The 22,292-nt window shown below is 34.0% G+C and overlaps 3 protein-coding genes across 3 annotated transcripts; 1 reads left to right on the forward strand and 2 right to left on the reverse strand.

Moving 5' to 3' along the window:
- Positions 1–234: 234 nt before the first annotated feature.
- On the forward strand, positions 235–1,471 carry LOTGIDRAFT_168084 (hypothetical protein; the record flags this gene model as incomplete). Its single annotated transcript, XM_009065959.1, has 3 exons — positions 235–829; positions 938–991; positions 1,065–1,471. 3 exons carry the CDS (start codon positions 235–237, stop codon positions 1,469–1,471), a joined length of 1,056 nt encoding a protein of 351 aa, XP_009064207.1.
- Positions 1,472–3,418: 1,947 nt separating this feature from the next.
- LOTGIDRAFT_221527 (hypothetical protein) lies at positions 3,419–11,538 on the reverse strand (the record flags this gene model as incomplete). Its single annotated transcript, XM_009065960.1, has 13 exons — positions 11,468–11,538; positions 10,426–10,478; positions 9,999–10,085; positions 9,630–9,741; positions 9,204–9,289; positions 8,866–8,899; positions 8,416–8,550; positions 7,931–8,062; positions 7,300–7,387; positions 7,006–7,127; positions 5,120–5,253; positions 4,295–4,408; positions 3,419–3,599 (listed from the first exon to the last, which is right to left on the reverse strand). The coding sequence occupies exons 1-13, from the start codon at positions 11,510–11,512 to the stop codon at positions 3,419–3,421; spliced, it is 1,323 nt and encodes a 440-aa protein (XP_009064208.1). The 5' UTR covers positions 11,513–11,538.
- A 5,091-nt stretch (positions 11,539–16,629) lies between these two features.
- On the reverse strand, positions 16,630–18,275 carry LOTGIDRAFT_168086 (hypothetical protein; the record flags this gene model as incomplete). The annotated part of the gene is made up of 3 exons (XM_009065961.1): positions 16,630–16,811; positions 17,293–17,388; positions 18,071–18,275. 3 exons carry the CDS (start codon positions 18,273–18,275, stop codon positions 16,630–16,632), a joined length of 483 nt encoding a protein of 160 aa, XP_009064209.1.
- Positions 18,276–22,292: the final 4,017 nt, after the last annotated feature.

Consider the following 22,292-nt stretch of genomic DNA (forward strand, 5'->3'; position numbering starts at 1 on the left):
CAATGATTTGCGCTTTTGGGAAGAGTTACACTTTCTTTTCAAAAATATCATGTTAAACTTCTGAAGTATCATCCTGAATTGGCGTCGAAAGCTAGTTTTCACATTATTAATCCGTCACCATTAAATTTATTTTGTTTTCTTTCAGCCAATTCATTTGGTTTGGTTCCGGAATATGTTTGGCCATTAGGCAACTCAACTGCAACGGAAGAGGTTTTGAAGGGTCATGATGCCAGTATGCCTGAAAGTGGATTATGTTTTGAATTTGAAGACGGATATCCAGGATTACCGTATAAATCTATACGATTAGATGGCAATGAGGAATCGTATGTAGACATATCTTTAGATGGTACAATCATCTTTCAAGATATAGCCATATCCTTCTATCTGTATCCAGAAGGATCTAAAGATGGTACATTGGTCCATTATTTGTATGATACTGGTAACATAATTAGACTGTCTATCATGGAGAGTATATTATTTGTATCATTCTGGGATGAATATGGAGTATCAGTTGGTGCAACTGCTTTACCTCAAGTTCTGGTTATCAACCAATGGAATCAACTGGTAGTCTCTAGAGAGTTTGCTACAGGGACTATAGCCGTCTACCATAATGGGAAGCTTATGGAAGAACTAGACGATGATTTCCCTAATAACATTCAACTACCAGTTTCTGGTCAATTACGTATTGGACGATCACATGATAAAACAACTGATGGTTTTCGAGGAAAGTTAACGTGTTTTCAGTTATTTGACACCCTACCCACTGCAAGTGATATCAGTAATATTGGTGAATACTGTCAACCCAATACTTGGACGATACAACCTAATTGTAAGTATTCTATCAGATATCTTTAAGTACAACAGAATACATAAATCTGTGCGCATTAACGCCACATTCTTTAATAAGTTTTAATTGCAGTAGGTTGATCTTTTTCAGCCATTGGTCATAAAATGACATGGTTATTAACGAACCATCATAACACATTTTCTGGTATGTCTTATGTCCTGATCAGAGAGAATTTGTGCATGCGGCGGTTAAAGATTTTTTCTTCGATATTTTGCAGTGATGTACGAGGAGAAGATTGTGAAAGGTTCTGTCAAACAATGTCTGACCAATGAAACAAAGATTAAGCTACCATCGTGTGAAGAATTAATAGAGATGCGTTGTTTGACAAATGGTTATCATTGGGATCTTATCATGATGTATTTCAACTGGACACAGAGCGACCAGGATGCAGCTTATTTCAGCAAAGTATCTGATGGCTACATTCCACCGAATTCACAAGGCCATCTCCTTGGTAATGTTGTTACGGCGAATCGAAAAGTCTGCACCAGATTATGTATGCGTGTTGATGGTTGTCAATCATATGCTTACAACAAGGTAGACAAGTACAAAACTAAATGTCTTCTGTATGATAGCGTATTAAATGCTACTCGTGAAGATACTGGGTCAAAATATTTCTCTGTTTAAATATAATTCCAACAATCTATCAAAAGTAGAATAAATATATACAATTCAAACGACAAATTTCAATTGCATTGACTTTGTAATGACTGAATAACATTATTAGTATTTTTATTTTTCTGAGCTCATGCAAATTTGTTACACGATAGTGCAGGTTGCACAACATTGTTAAACTACTGATAGTAAACTCAGTTACAGTTTTTACGCAATTCATAATTATGTATGTTATAGAAGCAGTGATAAAAGATTAAGGACTTTTAGAATAAGTGAATACAATTAACACTTATTCTAAATCTATTTACACAGAGACGTAAATTTCTTTCTTTTTGTACCAGAAAGGCGCCAAGAAAGAAAAAGAAGTGAAAAACAATATCAATGAAATCTGATGCTTATTCAATTATATTCCCTAACTTTAAAAGCATTCACAGGCCGAATAGCGAATGATAAAGAAAGCAAAGCTAAGATAATGATGACTGGCAAGAGTAATAGGTTTATAAAACTATTAGATGTGAAAATCTCTACTTAATCTTTGACAGTAGAAAACAAACTATTTAGATAGAGACAATGTTATTGATTTCTACATTATCTCAAAAACAACACATTTAGTGTGTATCAGATGTATAATATATGGTTCTGATAATGTGAACTGAATTGTGCAGTGAATTTCGTTATTATATATATATATAGGTGGAGAATTTTGCAGTAATACAACTCACTATGTCTCGTGGCATATCCGCGGAAGACTGGTAAAAGACGATGTGACAGCTGTTTATTCGATGAGGCTGCAAATTTGCCCATCGTTTTTATTGCAGTCATTAAAACATTTGCAGCAAACCACATTTTCTTTGTTTTAGATCCATCATGTAAAACCTGCCTCATTAAAAGTACCGGTATTGGAAATAATTTACATCATTGGTTTTCTCGTTGTGGTGATACAGATTAGAGATTTCCGTGAAAGGAATGTTGTTAGATATATAGACCACACATTGCTCATTGTGTTTTTACAATTTGATTAAAGATGTGAAAATCCATTTTACCTCCACAGAACTAATAAATGAATTCCCCATTACAAAGATCAATAAAATTTAAAATAGTGAAACAACTTTATACTGTTTAAATTAAAAACATAAATAAATTATATAAAAAATATATAAATTTGAGGTTGATCACAAACATAATACTGCTTGGTTTACAAAACACCACATTATTAATATAACTTTAAAATAGACGAATTAATACTCTAAACCAACATTTAAATCTTTTTGATTCCAAGTTCAAAGCTTGCTCACTTTCATCTGATACCCTTATTTTAAAATTTTCATTTGAAATGAGATTCTATACAAGTCAGCACCATGCCCAATTGTACATAATTACTAATCATTGCTTTTAAGGAAGAAATTTCAAATTTAAGACTTGCACACATTCCAGAAAACCAAAAGAATTTTTCCACTGAAATAGTGAATAATAAAGTAGACTGTAAATATATAGATTGGTAATGGTATTATTTATTTGAGATTCATTTCCAGTAAAAGTATATAAGATTGTTATCAACTTGCATCATATTTAGTTGTTTTAGCTATAGTATCATACATTTCTTTGAGATGTCCTCTTCTATCATTGAAGCAACCTAGAATAAAACATTAATTACATTTACAGTAAATACAATATAAAATACAGCTTGTAAGGAACAATAACAGCAGCAAAAACTCATTTTCAAAGCAGCTGATAAATAAATACAAACAACATAAACCATAAGTCACTAATCAAATTAATGTTATATTTTAATTCAGCAAAGTAATTAACTTGATGTTCAAACTAAGATTTACATACAAGAGTCTCCAGAAGTAATTTTAATCAAAATTCTGAGAATATATGAACTAATTTCAAAATTACTATCAGGGTGATTCCTATACATGAATATCTGAGTCGAGTATTCTCTTCAGGTCTTCCCATTTACTTTGCCACCTCTAAAAGGCTCCAACAGATATGAGAAGATATAAACAAACCTAAGAAAGTATTGGGAGTAGGTAATGTCAGTATGGACTGTTGACTATCTAGTTGATCATCATTTAATACTGGACCATCATCCCACATTAAATCCCAACCACCAACACGTTTTTCATTACCAGTTAACCTGTTTCAAATAACATACACAGTACGTATAATAAGAGAAATTCAACAATCATAAACAGAACTTAAGTTTAATCTTGATACTATAATCAGGTTGATGAATATTTCTTGATACCAAAATCAGGTGGATGATTATTTTCTGATACTATAATCAGGTTGATGAATATTTCTTGATACCAAAATCAGGTGGATGATTATTTTCTGATACTATAATCAGGTTGCTGAATATTTCTTGATACTAAAATCAGGTGGATGGTTATTTTCTGATACTATAATCAGGTGGGTGATTATTTTCTGATACTATAATCAGGTGGATGATTATTTTCTGATACTATAATCAGGTGGATGATTATTTTCTGATACTATAATCAGGTGGATGATTATTTCCTGATACGAAAAAACAGGTGGATGATTATTTTCTGATACTATAATCTGGTTGATGATTATTTTCTGATACTATAATCTGGTTGATGATTATTTCCTGATACCAAAATCAGGTTGATGATTATTTCCTGATACCAAAATCAGGTTGATGATTATTTTCTGATACTATAATCAGGTTGATGATTATTTCTTGATACCAATATCTGGTTGATGATTATTTCCTGATACCAAAATCAGGTTAGTGATTATTTTCTGTTACCAAAATCAGGTTGATGCAAGTAAGGTATGAAAGAAAGAAACGCACTTAAAACTTACTTATGTTCAAGATCTAAAACATTTAAAACATCATTCAATAAACCACATTTCAATATATAGTCTTCTTTACCACTGGCAGTAAGTGATGGTGAGGCATTTATTTCTATTAACCATCTAAAAATGTTTAAAATGAAAAGTTTTCAATCTATTATTAATACTCTTGTGACAAGAGCTTTGTCATCAACTGAAATTACTTTCTTCTTTAAATCTTAAAGCAATTTCATTCTTGATCTTTTATTATTCATTTACCGACTTCAATACCAAATAAAAACTAGCTTCATCGCATCAATCAAATATGCAATTATCGTGTAGTAAAAAGCATAATTAAAGGTTTTAACAGAATTTACTATGAAGTCACCGGATATGGTAGACCGAATCATCTGCCTCTGTTTCCGCCTCTTATAGCTATTTTGAAAGTTGTTGTCTGGTGTAGAGACAGAAAAACAATACCCTGTCTTGTGGGGATTTTTCTTTTTTATTCAAATCGGATCTGCCAAACCCAGATATATTCAAAAAGATGGTTTTTTTTTTAATTCAGTTATACAATCATAATCCTCCAATACCATTTACATGATACTAACAAAACGAAAGTAACCCAACACTAATTTACGATCATCATAAAGATAAATTAATATATGTTAAAAAAAATATCTTCAGTGGTGTGGAAAATCCCCATAAAACAGATCATAGTTTTCTGAAACTGCTCCAAATGATAACTATAAAAATATCTATCAGAGGCTCGAATAGAGTCAGATGTTTTGGACTACGGATATCAATGTTAAATTTATTTGCTATGGTCCCCTTAATTACAATAAATATACATACGGTTTTAGATTGGAATCCAATATAACATCAAAACCATACATTTCAAAACAATGTTTATCATTAATAATAGTTTTCTGTACACTCTGTAGACTTCTTATAATAATATTATCAATATCTTTATAGGTTTTCTGTACCTATTGAAACAAGAAATTTTTTATGTTTAACAAAATATACAGTAGCTAATTGAACCAAGACAACAGGCCCTCACCCATAAGGACCCCCACCACCAAAGTATAAAATTATAGTCAAACTAAGCAACCAGCAATATATAAATGAGTGAAATAGAATTAACTACAGATTGAAAATCTTAAAATCTTCCATTTTAACAGGCATTAAATTGTCTTACAGTGGGGTCTCAGAATGCATTAGAGCATATTTGAACTGGCAAATTGATTAATGCCTATTATAGTTAGAGTATTTAGACACTGTTGTCCAAAATCTTCTTACAATAATCCAAAAGCTGCAAAATTTCAGCTGACCAAATATAGTAGAAATTAATACCCAAAAAAAGTAAATTTAAGTTTGAATTCAGCTAAATGTAGTATCACAAGCACTTAAAAAAAGTAAACCATCCAAGATAATTGAAATAAATATAGATAATAGCAGTAATTTGATATACCTGACTGTTCATGTTACAGAATAATATGATAGTAATAAATTTGACCAATTTAACAAATAGACTTGGATATTGATTTATAGTCTTATAGCACAGACATTATAAAGTGAAAATGAAGACTGTACTAATTTTTCTTTAGAACTGGCATTAACTGGCCTCATTTGGATGAAATGTCTGAATGAAATGACAAATCAACTGGTCATTTGTCATTTGTAATCTTTAAAAAGATTGGTTGGTAGATGAGTTGCGCTTCCATTAGATATTGGCCCGTATGCATCAAATGAAATAAAGCCTAATTTAATTCTATTCTGCCCAAATAACATTAACTTTTAATTTAATTCTATATTTTGTATGCACCACATAGAATTACCTTAAATGTATTTAAAAATTGGCTAATTTAATGCCAAACTTCAAGTTGGTCGAGACCAGTTTTAACTTTTAATTCTATTTGTAAATCAGTAGAAATTCCTTTTGTGGCTCTTCGATGTTTCAAAATGGACGATTATTTTGACGATTTAGATGAACTTGGTGAAATCAACCATGTTATTCCCATCAATAGACATGTCAGGGATTGCCTGGACCCCTTCACATGGGGTCACATGGCAAAAATGAAACAGGACATGGATTCCATATCAAATTTATTATGACGTTCATTTGCTCCTTCGAAGAATAGAAAGAATTAAAGATATCGTTTGATCTTACTCTTGTTGATAATTGTCATAAAAGCTGTAAGACACCAGATGAGAGTCTATAGAGATTCGGACTACAAGACATCCACACTACATACAGCAGTGATTAAAATGTTAAATAAGAATATGTCTTAGTGTCCAATCTTTAGACTCTTTTGTCATATATATATTGTGTATAATGGTGGTTTGAATGGAAAAAGGAATTTCAATTACAGTACAGATAAATATATTTAGTTAAATGTAAGTTGGTCAATACAAAAAATAGAATTATCTTTAAATACATTTAACTAAATCTATTTAAGGTTTAAAATAATTCTATTTTTCTTAATTTGATTTTATATGGTGCATACGGGCCATTATCTTTCTAACATTATCTGAAGTGTCTAAATGTTCTTCAGATGACTAAGCATTTCTCTATATCTGGCTATATTTCATTCAATTACACTGACAATAAACTGAGTAAGTGGATGTCCTGGACCTATAAGAACAATCTTGATAAACATCAAAAACAAAAATGATCATGTGGTTGCAGCAATTCTTCTGTAATCAATAGTACAGTTTATACAACTGGTAATACTCACTACTTCAATACCATGTTTAGCTATTAGATAATTACGTAATCTCTGTAAAGACCATTTACAACCCTTCTCAGGATCATAGTCTGGAGCTGTCTTCTGTACAGCAACATTTGTTAAATGGATATCTACATCAGCTGTTAAGGAAATTAGATTTTGATATTTGACTCTATCCATATAAATTGCTCTTAAAATATCTATCTTCTTGTACTAAGCGATCAAATATAGACTAGCAACATAATTCAAACATAATATGATCATTAACATTAATCAAACATAGACACTTTCTTTAAAGGATACAAGCATCTTCAATTGAATCTAATGAAAATTTACTATTAGAAAATCTAGCAAATCCTTCTCGATATAGCCAGGCTTTTAATGGGTTATACTGAAATTAAAAATCATGAGTTTTCTCCACCTTCTGTGTGATCTATTCTACTACAAGTTCAATAAGAAAATGTCTTAAAACAAGATTGGTAAAAAGATCAAGAATAGATGTATGATACCATTGCTTTCATCTACTTATTTCAAATTGTAAATGAAAAAATCAACTTATTAAATTTAGATTAAAATGAAATGAAATCTACTCCTGCAGTGTGAATTGTGGCAAATTTTGTTAAAACATTGTCACAACTGTTCTTTTTTAAGTTTCCAACTATAGCAGTACCCCTTTTCTATTGTCCAATCCAAACAACTAGCTGCTTAAACCATGTCAGTCTCTCTGAGCTGCATCTCGAACCATGCACAGATCAAACCCTGATATCCCCGGTAAGTAAGCCAATGTTTAACTCACTAGGCCACCACACCTTCCATTATGTGATATTATATTAGGGTACATATTTAATGTATTCTACAGATTACCATTATGAAGATGAATTCTGTTAATAAACATAAAACAATGATGTAATAGAGTTAAACAATTAAGACTTACAGAAACAACTAAAACATACACACGCAAATCAAACTTTCTACCACCAATAAGATAAGGGTTTGAAATATATCTCTGAACAACATATAGCTCTGGAGCTTCTTTAGTTTGATCTGCTAGAGGTTGATAGTCTCCCTTTAAAATAAAATATTGTCTTTCATCAACTAACTCATCAAAATATCATCCTATTGTGTGCTTTTGCTTTTTTATGGTTTCAAGAATTGATGAAGTCAGTCAGTCAAAAATACACAGTAGATTTGAGAACTGTACTGTCTTCAAGGAATGCCTAATATTAGCATTTTTTGAAGACTTCAAAAGAAGTGGGATGCTTTTTGGAAAAAAAAAACCTAAAAACATGATGTGAAAAAATCAACAATTTCATCTAGAAAAATAAATCATGATATAAGGCAGTTTCCATTAATTAAATTAATTTCGTTTTTCACTGTAAGTTCAATATGCAGTAACATTAACTAAAATATTATACTGACCTTTTTCCAATTAGTGATATCCTTCAATTTACGAAATAAAAATATTCCATGACCTTGGGATTTAGCTGCAGGTTTCATAATCCATATAATACCTGGATTCTTTTTAAATTCTTCCACAAATATATGATATTCTGACTGGAAAAGAGTTGACTCAATTTGTTCATCATAATTTGAAAAACACTGTTAACCATTTACGATTAATGATATATATCTTGTTCATTGATTTCACAAGAATTATTCTCGGGGTATCAACGAATAACTCTTGAATAAAAAACAAAGAATACAAAACAAAATATTAGATTCATAAATTTTACCATTATTTCTCAGGATACATAATGACTTTCATATTCTCTGTGAAGTTAGGTTTTAGTGACACTCTTTAATGCTTTTTAGCTTAAAGATTACTAAACAAGTAATATTGATAATTTTTTTTTGTTTAAAATTACTTACAGGTAATTCATAGGTAGTTGGATAAAAATCAAAACTGAAAATAAAACAAGAAAGTCTTAACAGTAAATTGAAAGGATAAGTATAAAGAAATAAAGATGGCTGAATCTAATTCAGAGAAGAAAAAGTAAGGGAGTTAATTTCATCTTATATATTTAGAGAAATGAAATGAAGACTATACATAGAATTCTTCCCCATATTTCTATCTACAACCGTAAAACTAGAGACAATAGTCTCATTAAATGTCCAAATATAAAATCTAATCAACAATTAATAGTAATCAACAAAGTTAATGCAAAATTAGGCTAATGAAGATGGAATATTGTATTTGACTTCTTTACCTTTGACCTTCTAATTTACCAAATTCCCTTTCAGTCTGTCTCTTCAATCTTTTAATATTTTTTACCATTAAATTCTTTCTAGTTAACTGATGAAAGAGATATCAATTCAATATTAAACCTTATGTTTCAATACAACTTGTAGCTTGTCTACACAAATGTAAATTCAGATTTCAACTCTAACCATATCTACTCATTTATGAATCTTTTAAAAGAACAGCATAATTTATTACTTCAGGACTTACTATTTCTTTTTCACTTTGATTTGCAAGCTCATATCACATGAAATAGATCCCATAGGTAAGGCTTAGTAGTGAAATGTTGAAAATAAGAGAATAAAATAATTTCACAAGACAATTATACCAAGCCTATCCATGCATCTTTCACTACTATTCAAAGTGCTGATAAAAAACAAATAAATAATAATACCTCATAATAATTTCTAAAATGTAAAATCTTCTGATTTTCTTGTAAGAATGTTGTGTCATAATTCTGATGTAGCCATTCTCGATCACACCAGAAAAAATCCCATTCTGTTTCACTAAAAAATAGATTTGAGATTAGAAAGAAATCACGGAGGCAACCAAATTTCCTTTTAAACAAGAACAACAACTTGGTGTTATGGTGATCTTTTCTAAAAATGACATATTCAAGGTAATCAGACTTCCATATCATTTTATGCCAAGAAAACATAAAAACAAATAGCAGACAGAAATTAATTCCAACTAACCCATATCATATCTTAACATGATAATCATGTAAAAAATACAGTTATTAGTTTTTAAAAAAAAAAATTACCTTGGAGCTTCTTGCCATCCTGGTCGTGATTTTAAGACATCTAATATTGTATTTTGTAATGATGTTCTAAAGTATATCTCTCTATCACTGTAATAAAGACGGTATTATTAGAGTCTTAGCAAGTTTAAAGAATATTGTCATATTTATATGTATCAGTTCTGTTACCGTACCCAATATTTCACAAGGTAGAGTTCTGTCTACATTTTAACGAGTAATAGTCTTCAGAAGTAATAGAATGTTCAAATATTGCATAATTCCCCAAGTACACCTAAAATTGGAAATTTCACCTTTTATTTCTATCATGACTGGTTTCGTTACTAACTGTACATCTAGTCAATACAGTCTATAATAGTAAATAAGGTGTGCACATATTCTGAGATATGAAATCATCAAAATCGGAGCTATATGACAAGAAAAGTTAGATTACCTTATATGTGCTTTTGGTCTTTGATATCCTCTTGATATCATATAACCTGGTAGCTTAAAAAAGAAGAAAGTGACAATATATTCACAGCAGGTGTCAACTATGTAATGACTTATTAATAAGGGTAGGGACAGAGTGTTTTTTTTTAGGTATTTTAGAGGTGGAGGTCGATACTGAAATGACTCTCAAAGCACAAGCATCAGACCTTTTTTCAAATTTGTATTAAGAAGTTTTCTAAAAGATAGCTTGCCCGGCAGCGCCCAATGGCAGCTTTGATTTTGAATAAAAATATTTAGCAGTTCAGTAACATTCACCAGTATGAAATATTCAACCTTCAGTCATACACTTCTTTTCAACTTAGAGTGGTACCGGTACTGAATAATATTGAGTATGAGTTATTGCCCTTATTCTTGAAAACATGTTCAATTTTTAGCTCGTGAAAACTCTAGAAGGCAAATATTCAATCTTCAGCGTGGAAGTTTTGTCGAAATCTGTCAATAATTGTGTCTTGTAGAGTGTTTACGAGCAATTGTGGACGGATTGATGGACGGACGGACATTGGAAGGCAATATACACCCGCCATTTCATGTGGCCATATAAAAAAGTATCGGGGACACTGAAAGCATCAATTCCAATTTTCAATCTGATGTCTATGGTTCCTGCAATTTCACAAAAAATAAGTTTTTAATGACGTCACTAATCACAAAATATACGTCATCATATGCTTTCAGTGTCCCCGATACACATACTAAATTTAGAAAACCATTTCACAATCACTTTAAGGAGGAATCGAATTGCTTAGAAAACGACATTCCAACTCGCTACCTACCGAGGGTTAGTTTTAGGCCCAGGGTTTAGAACTGTTCTGTTAAAAAAAACAAAAGGGTATGTGTAGACTGCCGTAACTAAAGAAAATTTATTTGAAATTACTGATGTTAGTGTTACTACGAGATATAGCTAAGCTTATATCTTGAATTTCATTGAATAATAATTTGAGGCTGCCTTAAGAGTAGAGAGAAGGACAGACCAATATTTTTCGTCATACCTTTGTATTTGTAACAGGACCGTTGGTGGTAGGTTTTGCAAACATTGTGAATAAAAGCGAACAAATTGTTTTCTCAAGCTCAAATGAAAAAGTATTTGTTTACATTATCGACGATAGTGGTTTCTTCAAAACCCATCGCCACTCGAGGCTACCGTACATTTGTAAGAATAGAAAACAAAAATTGCTTATTAACTTATATCTAAAATATATTGACAAGTTATAAATTCAACATGGTTTAGAATTACATGCATATATATCGTTGACGAACTGGCGAATATGACCATTTTTCAGAAAATCACTTTTTGGGATGTTATTAGTCTTAGTCTAGTGCAGTAGTGGATTATGGCTTTATGCAGTTTCGTTTGGTGTTAGTTCAACTAAGGTATGTCCTCAAGCTAAGAGATCAGACTTTAATCACTTTTTAAGTGAGTGTCGATTCTTACCCGACCAAGATCGTAAATTCTTGGCAAACGCGAGACAGATCACGAAGGTCGTGGACGATTCTTCTGAATTCCCTCAGGAAGAAAATACTGGCCCTTCACATTCGGAACCGGCAACAACATTACGTGTACAAGTAAGACAATCACCTTATCTCAACGCATTCTATGCCCACCACGTAGCACACATAACCATAGATAGTGGTGCTACAGGAAACTTGATTAGCCATTCTACCGTTAAAAAATTCAGCATCGTAATGTCCAAAAGTTCCCAGTCAGCACGGCAGGCAGATGGCCAATCACCACTCAAAGTCATTGGCGAAGTTAATATTATATTCACTAGAGATGATAGATCTTTTACATTTGAAGGAATGGTTGTAGAGACACTTGACGTTGAAATATTAGCTGGGACACCATTTATGGAGATTAATGATGTGAGTGTTAGACCAGCGAAACATCAAGTAATCGTAGGTGATGATTTCATTTAGTTACGGTTCCCCCGAAAAGAATTTGAGTCAACATACTATTCGCAGAGCGCACGTACTGCGCGCTCCACCTCACACTACCACTATTTGGCCAGGGAAATTCATTGAAGTTGAAATCCCCCACGGTATTATAGACGAACCGGAAATTGCCTTAGAACCACGTGTTATATCTAGTATTATATATCATTTGGCCACAGCCCGATCTATTGCAAGTTGTTTCCGGAAAAATCAGGATTCCCAATATGTCTTCCTCTCCTAAGATCCTAAAGAAAAATGAACATTTTTGTCAGGTCCAAAGAGTGATGATCCCAAATGAGTCCACAGGTCCTTCCTTGAATGTTCAGACTTTGAATTATAGAGCAACCGAAATCTCGGAAACCCCCTCTTCCGATCAGGTTCAGGTTGATCCGGATCAACTCTTATCAGCTTCCTCTACGGAAAAATTTCGTGAGTTACTAAAACAGTATGACACTGTCTTCAGTCCCGAATTTCCTGGCTACAATGGACAATCGGGTCCATTTAAAGCAGTCTTCAACATGGGTCCCGTCCAACCTCCACAACGCAAGGGTAGAGTACCTCAGTATTTGCGCAATAGGCTTGTTGAACTGCAATCAAAATTTACCGAACTAGCGAATGGGTGTGTTTGTCAGACCCGAAGATGTTGGTATAACTGTCGAATACGTGAATCCGTCCTTCTTAGTTAAGAAATCTAACGGATCGTTTCGTTACTGCTTTTGCCGATGTTGACTCCATTTTGCGCTTGATTGCCCAATGGAAATACATCATTTCCACAGATCTCACGAACGCTTTTTACCAAAAACCCCTTTCGAAAGAGTCCATGAAGTACTGCGGAGTCGCTTCACCATTTCGTGGCGTTTTTGTGTATGCACGGTCTGCGATGGGCATGCCAGGCTCAGAAACCGCGTTAGAGGAAATGATGTGTAGAGTATTGGGTCAACTAACCGAAAAAGGTTGCGTCGCGAATCTTGCCAACGATCTTTACTGTGGCAGCGACACAATTGAAGAGTTATACGATAACTGGTCAAGGGTACTAGCAGCTTTACACAAAAACGATCTTAATTTGTCAGCAAAAAAAAACTGTTTGTCCAAAATCAGTTTCATTACTTGGATGGATCTGATTGGACCCCTTGGTGAACTTTCCGCTGGTAGACAATCGAATGAAAAACTTGTTTGTTCTGATCACCTCAAGTCGGTTTTTGAACGCGCTCAATCCGCATTGAACACTAGTAAAACAATTGTTCTACCGCGTCCGGATGACGTTTTGTGGATCATAACAGATGGTGCAGTTAAGGATTATGGTATAGGCGTTACCCTCTATGTAACAAGGAGTGGAAAGCAAAGGGTCGCCGGGTTTTTTAGCGCTAAACTAAGTAGTCGCCAACCGACATGGATCCCATGTGAAATTGAGGCATTATCGATCGCCGTAGCCACTAAACACTTTAGCCCATTCATTATCCAATCAAAACATCAGGCGTGTATTCTCACTGATAGCAAACCTATCGTTCAGGCGTATGAAAAATTGTGTCGCGGCGAATTTTCCATAAGTCCACGTTTATCCACGTTTTTATCTATAATTAGTCGTTACCAGGCTTCAGTGCGGCATTTGGCTGGCTCTGCAATGTTCCTTCTGATTTTGTTAGCAGGAATACTCTACCCTGTGTTACTCTTTCTTGTCAAATTTGCTCATTTGTTAATTTAACGGAGGATTCGGTTGTTCGCCATCTTTCAGTGTCTCTTGATTTGATAAATGTGAATGAAGAGTTTTATCTTGCTTTTGATAGGTCGTGTGGTAGATTCATGATTTAGTATAGACTCAATGTTTGATGAAAATAGAGAATACCAACAGTCCGAACCCAGTTAGGATAAGTAGTCTAAAAAAACGGGCTACAACTTTCTATAAACTTGTCTTCAACAGAATTAATTATGTTTATTTGAGAAATTCACTTTGTTTTACTTTTTTTTTACTTTTTAACCACTCCTTGAGCACCTGATTCTCATGTAACTTCCTACAGATAGTCATAATTTTTGACACAATAAATTACCCGAGGAAAAATATCTGTCAAAGCAGAGGGAGAAACAAGGAATTCGAATGGAATTTTCTGCAGGACTCTTTCATCTAAAGATGTGTTCAATACCATTGCAGTATCATTTTCTCGTATGTGTATCCTGTGAGAGAATCACAATCACAATTTTGATGCCCCTCTCTATTGGTTTCATAGGCAAGTATCGCTTGAGACTTGATCTGCCCTTGAACTTTGTCATGGATTCATCAATATTTTTTCTGGAACTTTCAGACCAACACTCTGGAAAAGTTTTCTTCAAGCAGGATATCAATTCATTGAGTTTTTGACTTCATCTCCTCTATTGTTTCTGCCAATAGCTGCATGGATGTCTCGGATTATATTGATATTTTCTATAGCTTGGTTTTTATCTAGTGCGGAAACAATAGATGCCATCTTGTGATTCTGGAGTTCTGCCGTATATAAAATATATCTGTGCGTTTGCATTAGCATGTATTTCGATCTTTAAAAATTTGTTAAAATATAAAATGGTCGGATTTATTATAAACTAGAAGAAACAAATGGGCCTTTTAACATAAAACTACTTGTTGACGTAAGGAAGGCTTGTGTAGTAATTGAAAAAATAAACAGGTGTGAAACTAGCTGGCATCAGTGGGTCAAAACAATGGCTGATCTGATCAAAATTAATGTCGTAAATTTGTGAAAAGTTATTGATTATTAAGATGGGATCACCTTTTATCATTTTTTGCAAAACAGACTTCTTTACTATTCCAAAGATTCTGGAGGTTGTATCACATCCAGTAAAAAAGGATGAAGAAACAACAAATTGTGACATATATCACTCCCTAGAATTTTCATGACCTTTATGTCATACCTGGTACATCCCATCGAACCACTATTATATGAATGAAAGTATAGCTTTTTTTTCTCTGGGAGAGGTGAAATGCAGAAATAACACCAACAAATCTGTGTCCTCACCTATCAATGCAGTTGTTTTCTCAGATGACATTAAAACTGCTGTTTTTGCAATGTCTACATCTGCATCCCCTCTGGAGTGTATTACACGGCAGCATCAGACCCTAATCCATCTGCAATTTTCCTGACCAGAATTAGATATTTCACCACATAGCATACTAATTTACACAAAAAATAATCATCCGATTGTGTGTATTTGGGACATAGAAAGCTTCGATTTGCACCATCCCAATTCTGGATTGTCGATGTATGCGAGATATTTCTTTATGTTTACTTCAAGTTTCCATTGGTCACAATAGGTTTTCATGTCAACTAATTGCTTTTGTTAATAATTACGGGATCTAACACATTTTCACTTAAAAATTCATCAAAGTCATTTAAATACAGTAAAAATAACAAAGGGGATAAGTTGTCTCCTTGTTTCACTCCAAATAATGAGTTGAAGTAATAATTTACGATACAATCTGCGGTACTTTTGCTTTTCTGAAATCCAAATTGCATATTTCTTGGACAGATAGACATTCATGTCATTAATTAACATTGAATAAATACTGTTTAAAAAGTAAATTATTTAGATGTTTGACCACATCAAATAAGAGCTTTTACCACATTTCAGTTTTTTAATTGCTTTTTCAACTTCTTGTATCGTAATCGGAATCAAGCGAGGAGTCGGTAACGATAGACGGTATCCAAAGGGGGTCAACATCGGAATAGACAGGGTCATTGGGATTATCGTAAATTCCCTTAAAGTGCAAGTAAAAATCATTATAGGTTAAGGAACTTGTTTCAACCTGGGAGTTTTATTATACCATATTTGCTTTAGTTTTTACACATTTGTCTTTGTTATATTTATTGAAGAAAGAGATTGCATTGAATTAAAATATTTTATTGGCACTAATAAAAAATGTCACGGCAGGATTAACAAATAAATTATATACAATGTGCAACAATGTATTACAATGTAATACAACTCAATGCTAAGGCATTTATGGAAGCCCCCAAAGAACAAAAATGATGTACAACGGCTCAAATTCCCATACTTTAACTCAAATACCAACTTCGTCATTTACTAGAATTAGAAGGGCCTCCACACTATTTATTATTTCACTGCGGTGGAAATGACTAAAAAGCTTTGTTACTAAAAAACAAAAGGCTCTCTTTATAATGAGGATCCCACACACCAAACTTTGATTGTTTCTGAAAAAAGTTGACAAATTATATGATTAATATAGATTTGAAAACTGATGATTTCCCTTCCCGGCCTGCATAGTGATGTCAACTGGTATGCCTATCAAAGCTGCAGTGGTAGCAGCTCCTATACGGAAGGAGTGAGCTTTATAGCGAGATGCCTCACAATTTAAAAATTTCATGGTTTTGTTAAAAAAGGGCAGTGAGAGGATGTCCACTGAAATGGCAAAACAATGGACCAGATTGCTTAGGGCGAGTTCTCAGAAATTCTTGGAGGTTAAGAAAAGGACATACAAAAGGATTGTTTGTCTTTGGAATCGATAGTGTAACTCCTTGGCCAAATTGATCAGTTTTAGATTGAGTAAGTTAATGAGAATACAGCTTTAAATAGTGTTGATTGATAAACATTAGACGCTAAATTTACGAAGTTTCCCTGGAGCAATTTTGCCTTTATCAACTGGGATACATTATTTCCTAACAGTGGAAACTCATTAGGGGGGATATGTGTAAAAGAATGAATAATATAAGGGACATTACCATTTGTTTGAATTGTTGGGTGGACATCAGTAATCTGTTGGTCAACTGTGTCTGGAAATGTCACACCAGATGGTTGTGATAATGTTTCCTTGGCAGATTGTTGTTGTGGAGCTGTTGCCTCTGTAACTGAAGGAGTTTCTTGTTGGTTGATTTAGATCTACTTGGATTTGTTGGCTTCTTGGCGTAAGGACTTTTACTAGGTCTCCTCATCTTGATCCAAAATTGAATGAAAAAATCAAAAAATTGTGTTTCAGATTCTGAAATCAATAACAAAATCAATTGAATTGGAAATATTTTGCAACTCTATTCATATAACATCCTCCAGGATTCTCAAGAAAATCATCCATGGCATGGCATGATAAAAATTAAAAATAAGATCTAATCTATTTTAATCTTAGAAGTAGAAAGCTCCTTCAAATTTGAAAATCAGCATAGGAATACTAGAAAATACTACTTTCTTATAAAGGTTAGAATAATCTTTAAAAATCAATACACTGACAAAATATAAATTTTCTAACCTACCAAAAGATTGCAGTCTGTCTCAAAGCCTAGTAAACATGAGGTATACAAGTGTCCATAACATACTATGGATATAACGCCGTATCTTACCCCCGGGCAAAGAAAATCACCATTCAGTGATTTGGGGCATTGGTCCAATTTGAATATATTCCATTTGGTTTGATAGTAAATTAATAATAAACCATGAAACATTGTTTTTAATTTTAAGCATGTATAATATGAAAATGTGAAATTGTCTTCATTGGCATGCATGGCATTCATACCATGGTGGAATACCAGCCGCGCATGCCTCGTGTATCCATTGGACACATGATGAGAAACGAACCATGTTTTCGACTCTATCCTCATCACAAGCCAGAAAAAACCAAGGATCTTCGTCCGAATCGTATTCTTGGTTGCTCTCCGGTAAGATCTACTTACTCGCTTTACGCTTAGGTGGTTTCTTGACTGCCATATTATTATCTGTATCTTTCTTCGTTGATACTTTAAGTTTGCGTCGTGCTTTGGGCTTAGGCAGAGCCTTCGCAAGAAGGTTGGCTTTGTATAGGCTTGATGTAATTATCTTTGCACAGATTGTTCTCGCCGATTGTTTTGCTGGCTGAACCTTAGGTATAGGGGATAACATGGCGAACCAGTCGCGGGTGGTTATTGATGAGGCACAAACGGTACTGGGAAGCGACTTGAAGGGGAGGATGGCGCAACACTTGAAGCAATGACCAATGCTTCATAATGCCCTTTATCCTCAATACCAATGGTGTACTTCATCATAAGTGGTTCTCCGTCAATCTCGGGTCCAATTTTTATGATGTCATCATTTACATACATATGTATTTCAACGCTCGAGCTGTTGCTAAAATGTCAAGTTCGCAGACCATTTCAGCATATTCTGACATCGCCGCCACACGGTCTTCTATCGATGCATATCGGAGATGGTGCAAGGGAAGATCTGCATCCACCACACTTTCATCAACATCTCGATAGGTTTCAAAATGTTCCAAAATATGCGCTATCATCTGTGATAGGAGTGTTCTAACAACAGCAATCCGATTGAAATTCGTCAGAAGTCATCATCTCTATCAATCATTTGTAGGGTAACGTTCTGACCGATCCATCGATTCCATCAGGATTGCTTTTTCAGATCGAATATGTGTGTCGCTTACTTGATTATAGAACGGCATCAGAGATTTATAAAATGTTCGGTCAAGTGGCTGAAGTCTATGGGTAGTGTGTGGTGGGAGAGAAAGCATAAGTATTCCATTGTTACGAGTAAAATCTATAGCCTTTAGACCATCTAAAATCAATAGACCGGGGCTTTCTTTTTCATCCAGCCACTATCGTTACTAACCACAAGACTGTTTGGCAGACAGTCACGTGACCTACCTTCTAGGCCCATAGTGATGACCTCTGACCCAACCAAATCATAACGAGATATGCTGGTGGTCCAATTAATGTATCGGTCCAATATCGGTACACTTCCCCTAGTAACCGCCACCTAGTGAATGTACTCAAAATCTCCAGGCAGGGACACGCTGACACAACCTTGAACTAGTGGAGTTTTCCACAGGACAAAATATTATGAGCATGACATAAGAATAATGTAAACATCCTGTAGTCCTCTAAATAAAAAACATTTATTCAGAATAATTCTTTATGGGAATAAATGTGAATGAATATTTCTACTGTCAATAAATAGTTTTCTCGAGGTATGACATGAACTATCAAACCATGCACTTGATTTTTTCTTTAATTTATGTTTATTTTTTGAGAAACTGACACTAATACCTAGAACTATGAAAGCTCGCTCAAATATGTTATTACTCACATCACTGATTAAAGCATCTATAATCGTTTGATTTATGGTACATGGAATGGTTGTTGTGAACAAATTTGTGGCAGTAAATGAAGTGTATAACTCAGAAGCTTTGTCAGAGTTCCACTTTAAGAAACGTTGACTGCCTACTGGTTCAGTGGGTGTATTGTAATCACTATTAGGTATTAAGGACTTCTTTGAAAAGGGTAGCTCAAGGTGAAGTGGTGTATGGTCTGAGTACACTTCGAGGTGTTCAAGATACTAAATTTAAAGACTGAAGATAGATTGGATTAGTCAATGCATAATAACACTTGAACCGTTTGGAGTAAAGCATGTAAAGGAGCCGGCTTCCATTTAGAATGCAAAGTTGTCCTTGCTTGTTTCGGAGTCGGCACTCGTTCTAGCGCTAAAACCACAAATTACAAGAAGTATACCTAGATTACTATATTTTAAACAATGGAACTCAATAAGGTTAAAAAGATCCAGGTCTATGTATTTATAATAGTTTGATCGTTCATGTGGTATATAAACACAACATAAATAAATATCTGGATTGTTGTGATTAACTTTATCTTCAGTACGACTAAACCATATGTTCACATATGCCCGCACGCATCATCGTTCGTATTGAAAGCGGCGTTAAGGTGCATTTATACAGAGCGCGAACGCGAACGCAAACGCGAACGCGGTTTTTCGTCATGGAATGGTTTCATCATTTTATAGAGAGACCGTTCAAATAGAATGCGAACGCGAACAACAAATATTTGTTCGCGCGGTCGACCGCCGAGATTGCCCCAAGAGCGAATTTTTCAGAAAGTCGCGGCGGATTTCTTGCTATCAACCAATCAGCTTGTACCACCTCCCTTGCATCATTTCCTAAAATAGAAACTTGTGCACATGGCTTTTCCAATTTGCTTGTAGGGTACAAACAATGGATAAAACGGAAGTTTTGATTTTAGAAGTTGAAAAGAATCCAGTTTTGTTTGACAAAGCTGAAAAAACTTCGTAAAAAAGAAAGATATTTGGAAGGGAATCGGAGAGAAGGTTGGACTGAAAGGTGTGTTATTAAAAAAAATTCAATTTATTTTGCGTGTTTCATCAATGGTATGGAACTTATAAAGAAAATAACATTGGACCAATTCATTAATTAATTACTTTTTAATTGACTGTTGTCACACTTTGTTTAACAACAAAAAAGGCGATCCGCATTGAAAGCCGTCGACGGTTTTCCGCGTTCGTGTTCGCGCTCTATTTGAATGACTGAACTGATGAAAAGTCGCGTTCGCGCCGGTCGCGTTCGCGTTCGCGCTCTGTATAAATGCACCTTTATGCGCGTAAATTCGCTGATGAAACGAGCTCAGAGTTAACTGGCAGACGGATATGAACTTTGGAGGCAATCTCCGCGGTTTTCCGCGCGAACAGAAATTCGGCCGCATTCGCGTTCGCCCCTAGTATAAACGACCTCATACAAAATCAGGCTAAACAGTCTAATGCGAACGCCGCGTTCGCGGTCGCGGTCGTAGTCGCGCTCAGTATAAACGGACCTTTTCCTGTGTCTTACTATGAGCACGATCTATTTTGATGCGTTCTCTTTCATCAGTGATGAATTCTAGGACTTTATCTGTGCAATTGTCATCAATGTTCTCTATTAAACTGAAGAAGGGACAATTCTTGACTGATTTTGACGAAACATGTTTGTTAGTAACAACTCAAGGATGAACCCTATTGGAAATCAGAAAAAATCTTAAAATATTTAGTATGAGTTATTACCCTTGTTCTTAAAAACGCGTTCAAAAGAAGTAAATGACTGAAGGTTGAATATTTCATAGTGATACTGCCAAATATTTTTTATTCAAAATCAGGTTATCTTCACTTTTGTTATACCGTCGATTAATCTCTCATTTTTTGTCCGAAATATTCACTAGAAAGATTTCATTTGGATATAGTGGCTCATCAAGATGAGAGCACGGTCCCGGGCCCAGATTGCATATAAACAATTTACGTGTATTTATGGCATAATTTCCATGATATAACTCCTGTGACCAGTTCCCTCACTTGAACTGTTAAAATTAAATGGAAATAGTTTCCTCAGTTACCTCCCTTGAACTTTTGAAATTGGTCATTGGTGTTATGAGGTTGTTATTTCTGACTTGTTTGTCGTGTTTATTTTGCATTTTAAGAAAGGATGTGGCGCCAGGCAGGCATGCTGTTAATCATCATATAATGTGTATGGTTGACTCTTATCTGAACAGGATTTGTTGTCTGAATCCAAGTAGGAAGTAGAGCTTTAGCGAGTTTCTGACAAGTTCGGCGAGTAAAAACAAAAATAGAATCTTGGTAATAAAATAATTTCTATTTTCACCGTAAATCTACAGAAAACTTAATTCAGTTTTATATCTCTACTGACGCATTAACTTTGAAGATGAATTTGATATAAACCATCACAGGGCCTACTCAGAAAAACTGATTTGTTGGATGAGGACTAAATGTTATGAATATGATATTGATATGATAGCCTTACTAACGTACTGACTGTATTGTTAGCAATTGAATGTGTAAAAAACCTTAAAGACAACTTTATTTCTTTACCAAGTATATTTTAAAATTAATGTTTTGAGATATATCTGCATATCATATATATCATATATAATTGTTATCTTCAGACTTAAGAAATCTGCTCATCACGAGTCAAAATAGGTAAATTACAGCTTGTGTGACTAATCTTAATTCGTGCATTTAAGGATTCAACATCGAATTAATTTAGTTAAATTTAAAAAAAAAAAAAATGTTGTTTCTTACATGATTCATCAGATATTCTATAAAATAACTACA

Source organism: Lottia gigantea, assembly GCF_000327385.1.
Source record: "Lottia gigantea unplaced genomic scaffold LOTGIsca_72, whole genome shotgun sequence".
NCBI lineage: Eukaryota > Metazoa > Mollusca > Gastropoda > Lottiidae > Lottia > Lottia gigantea.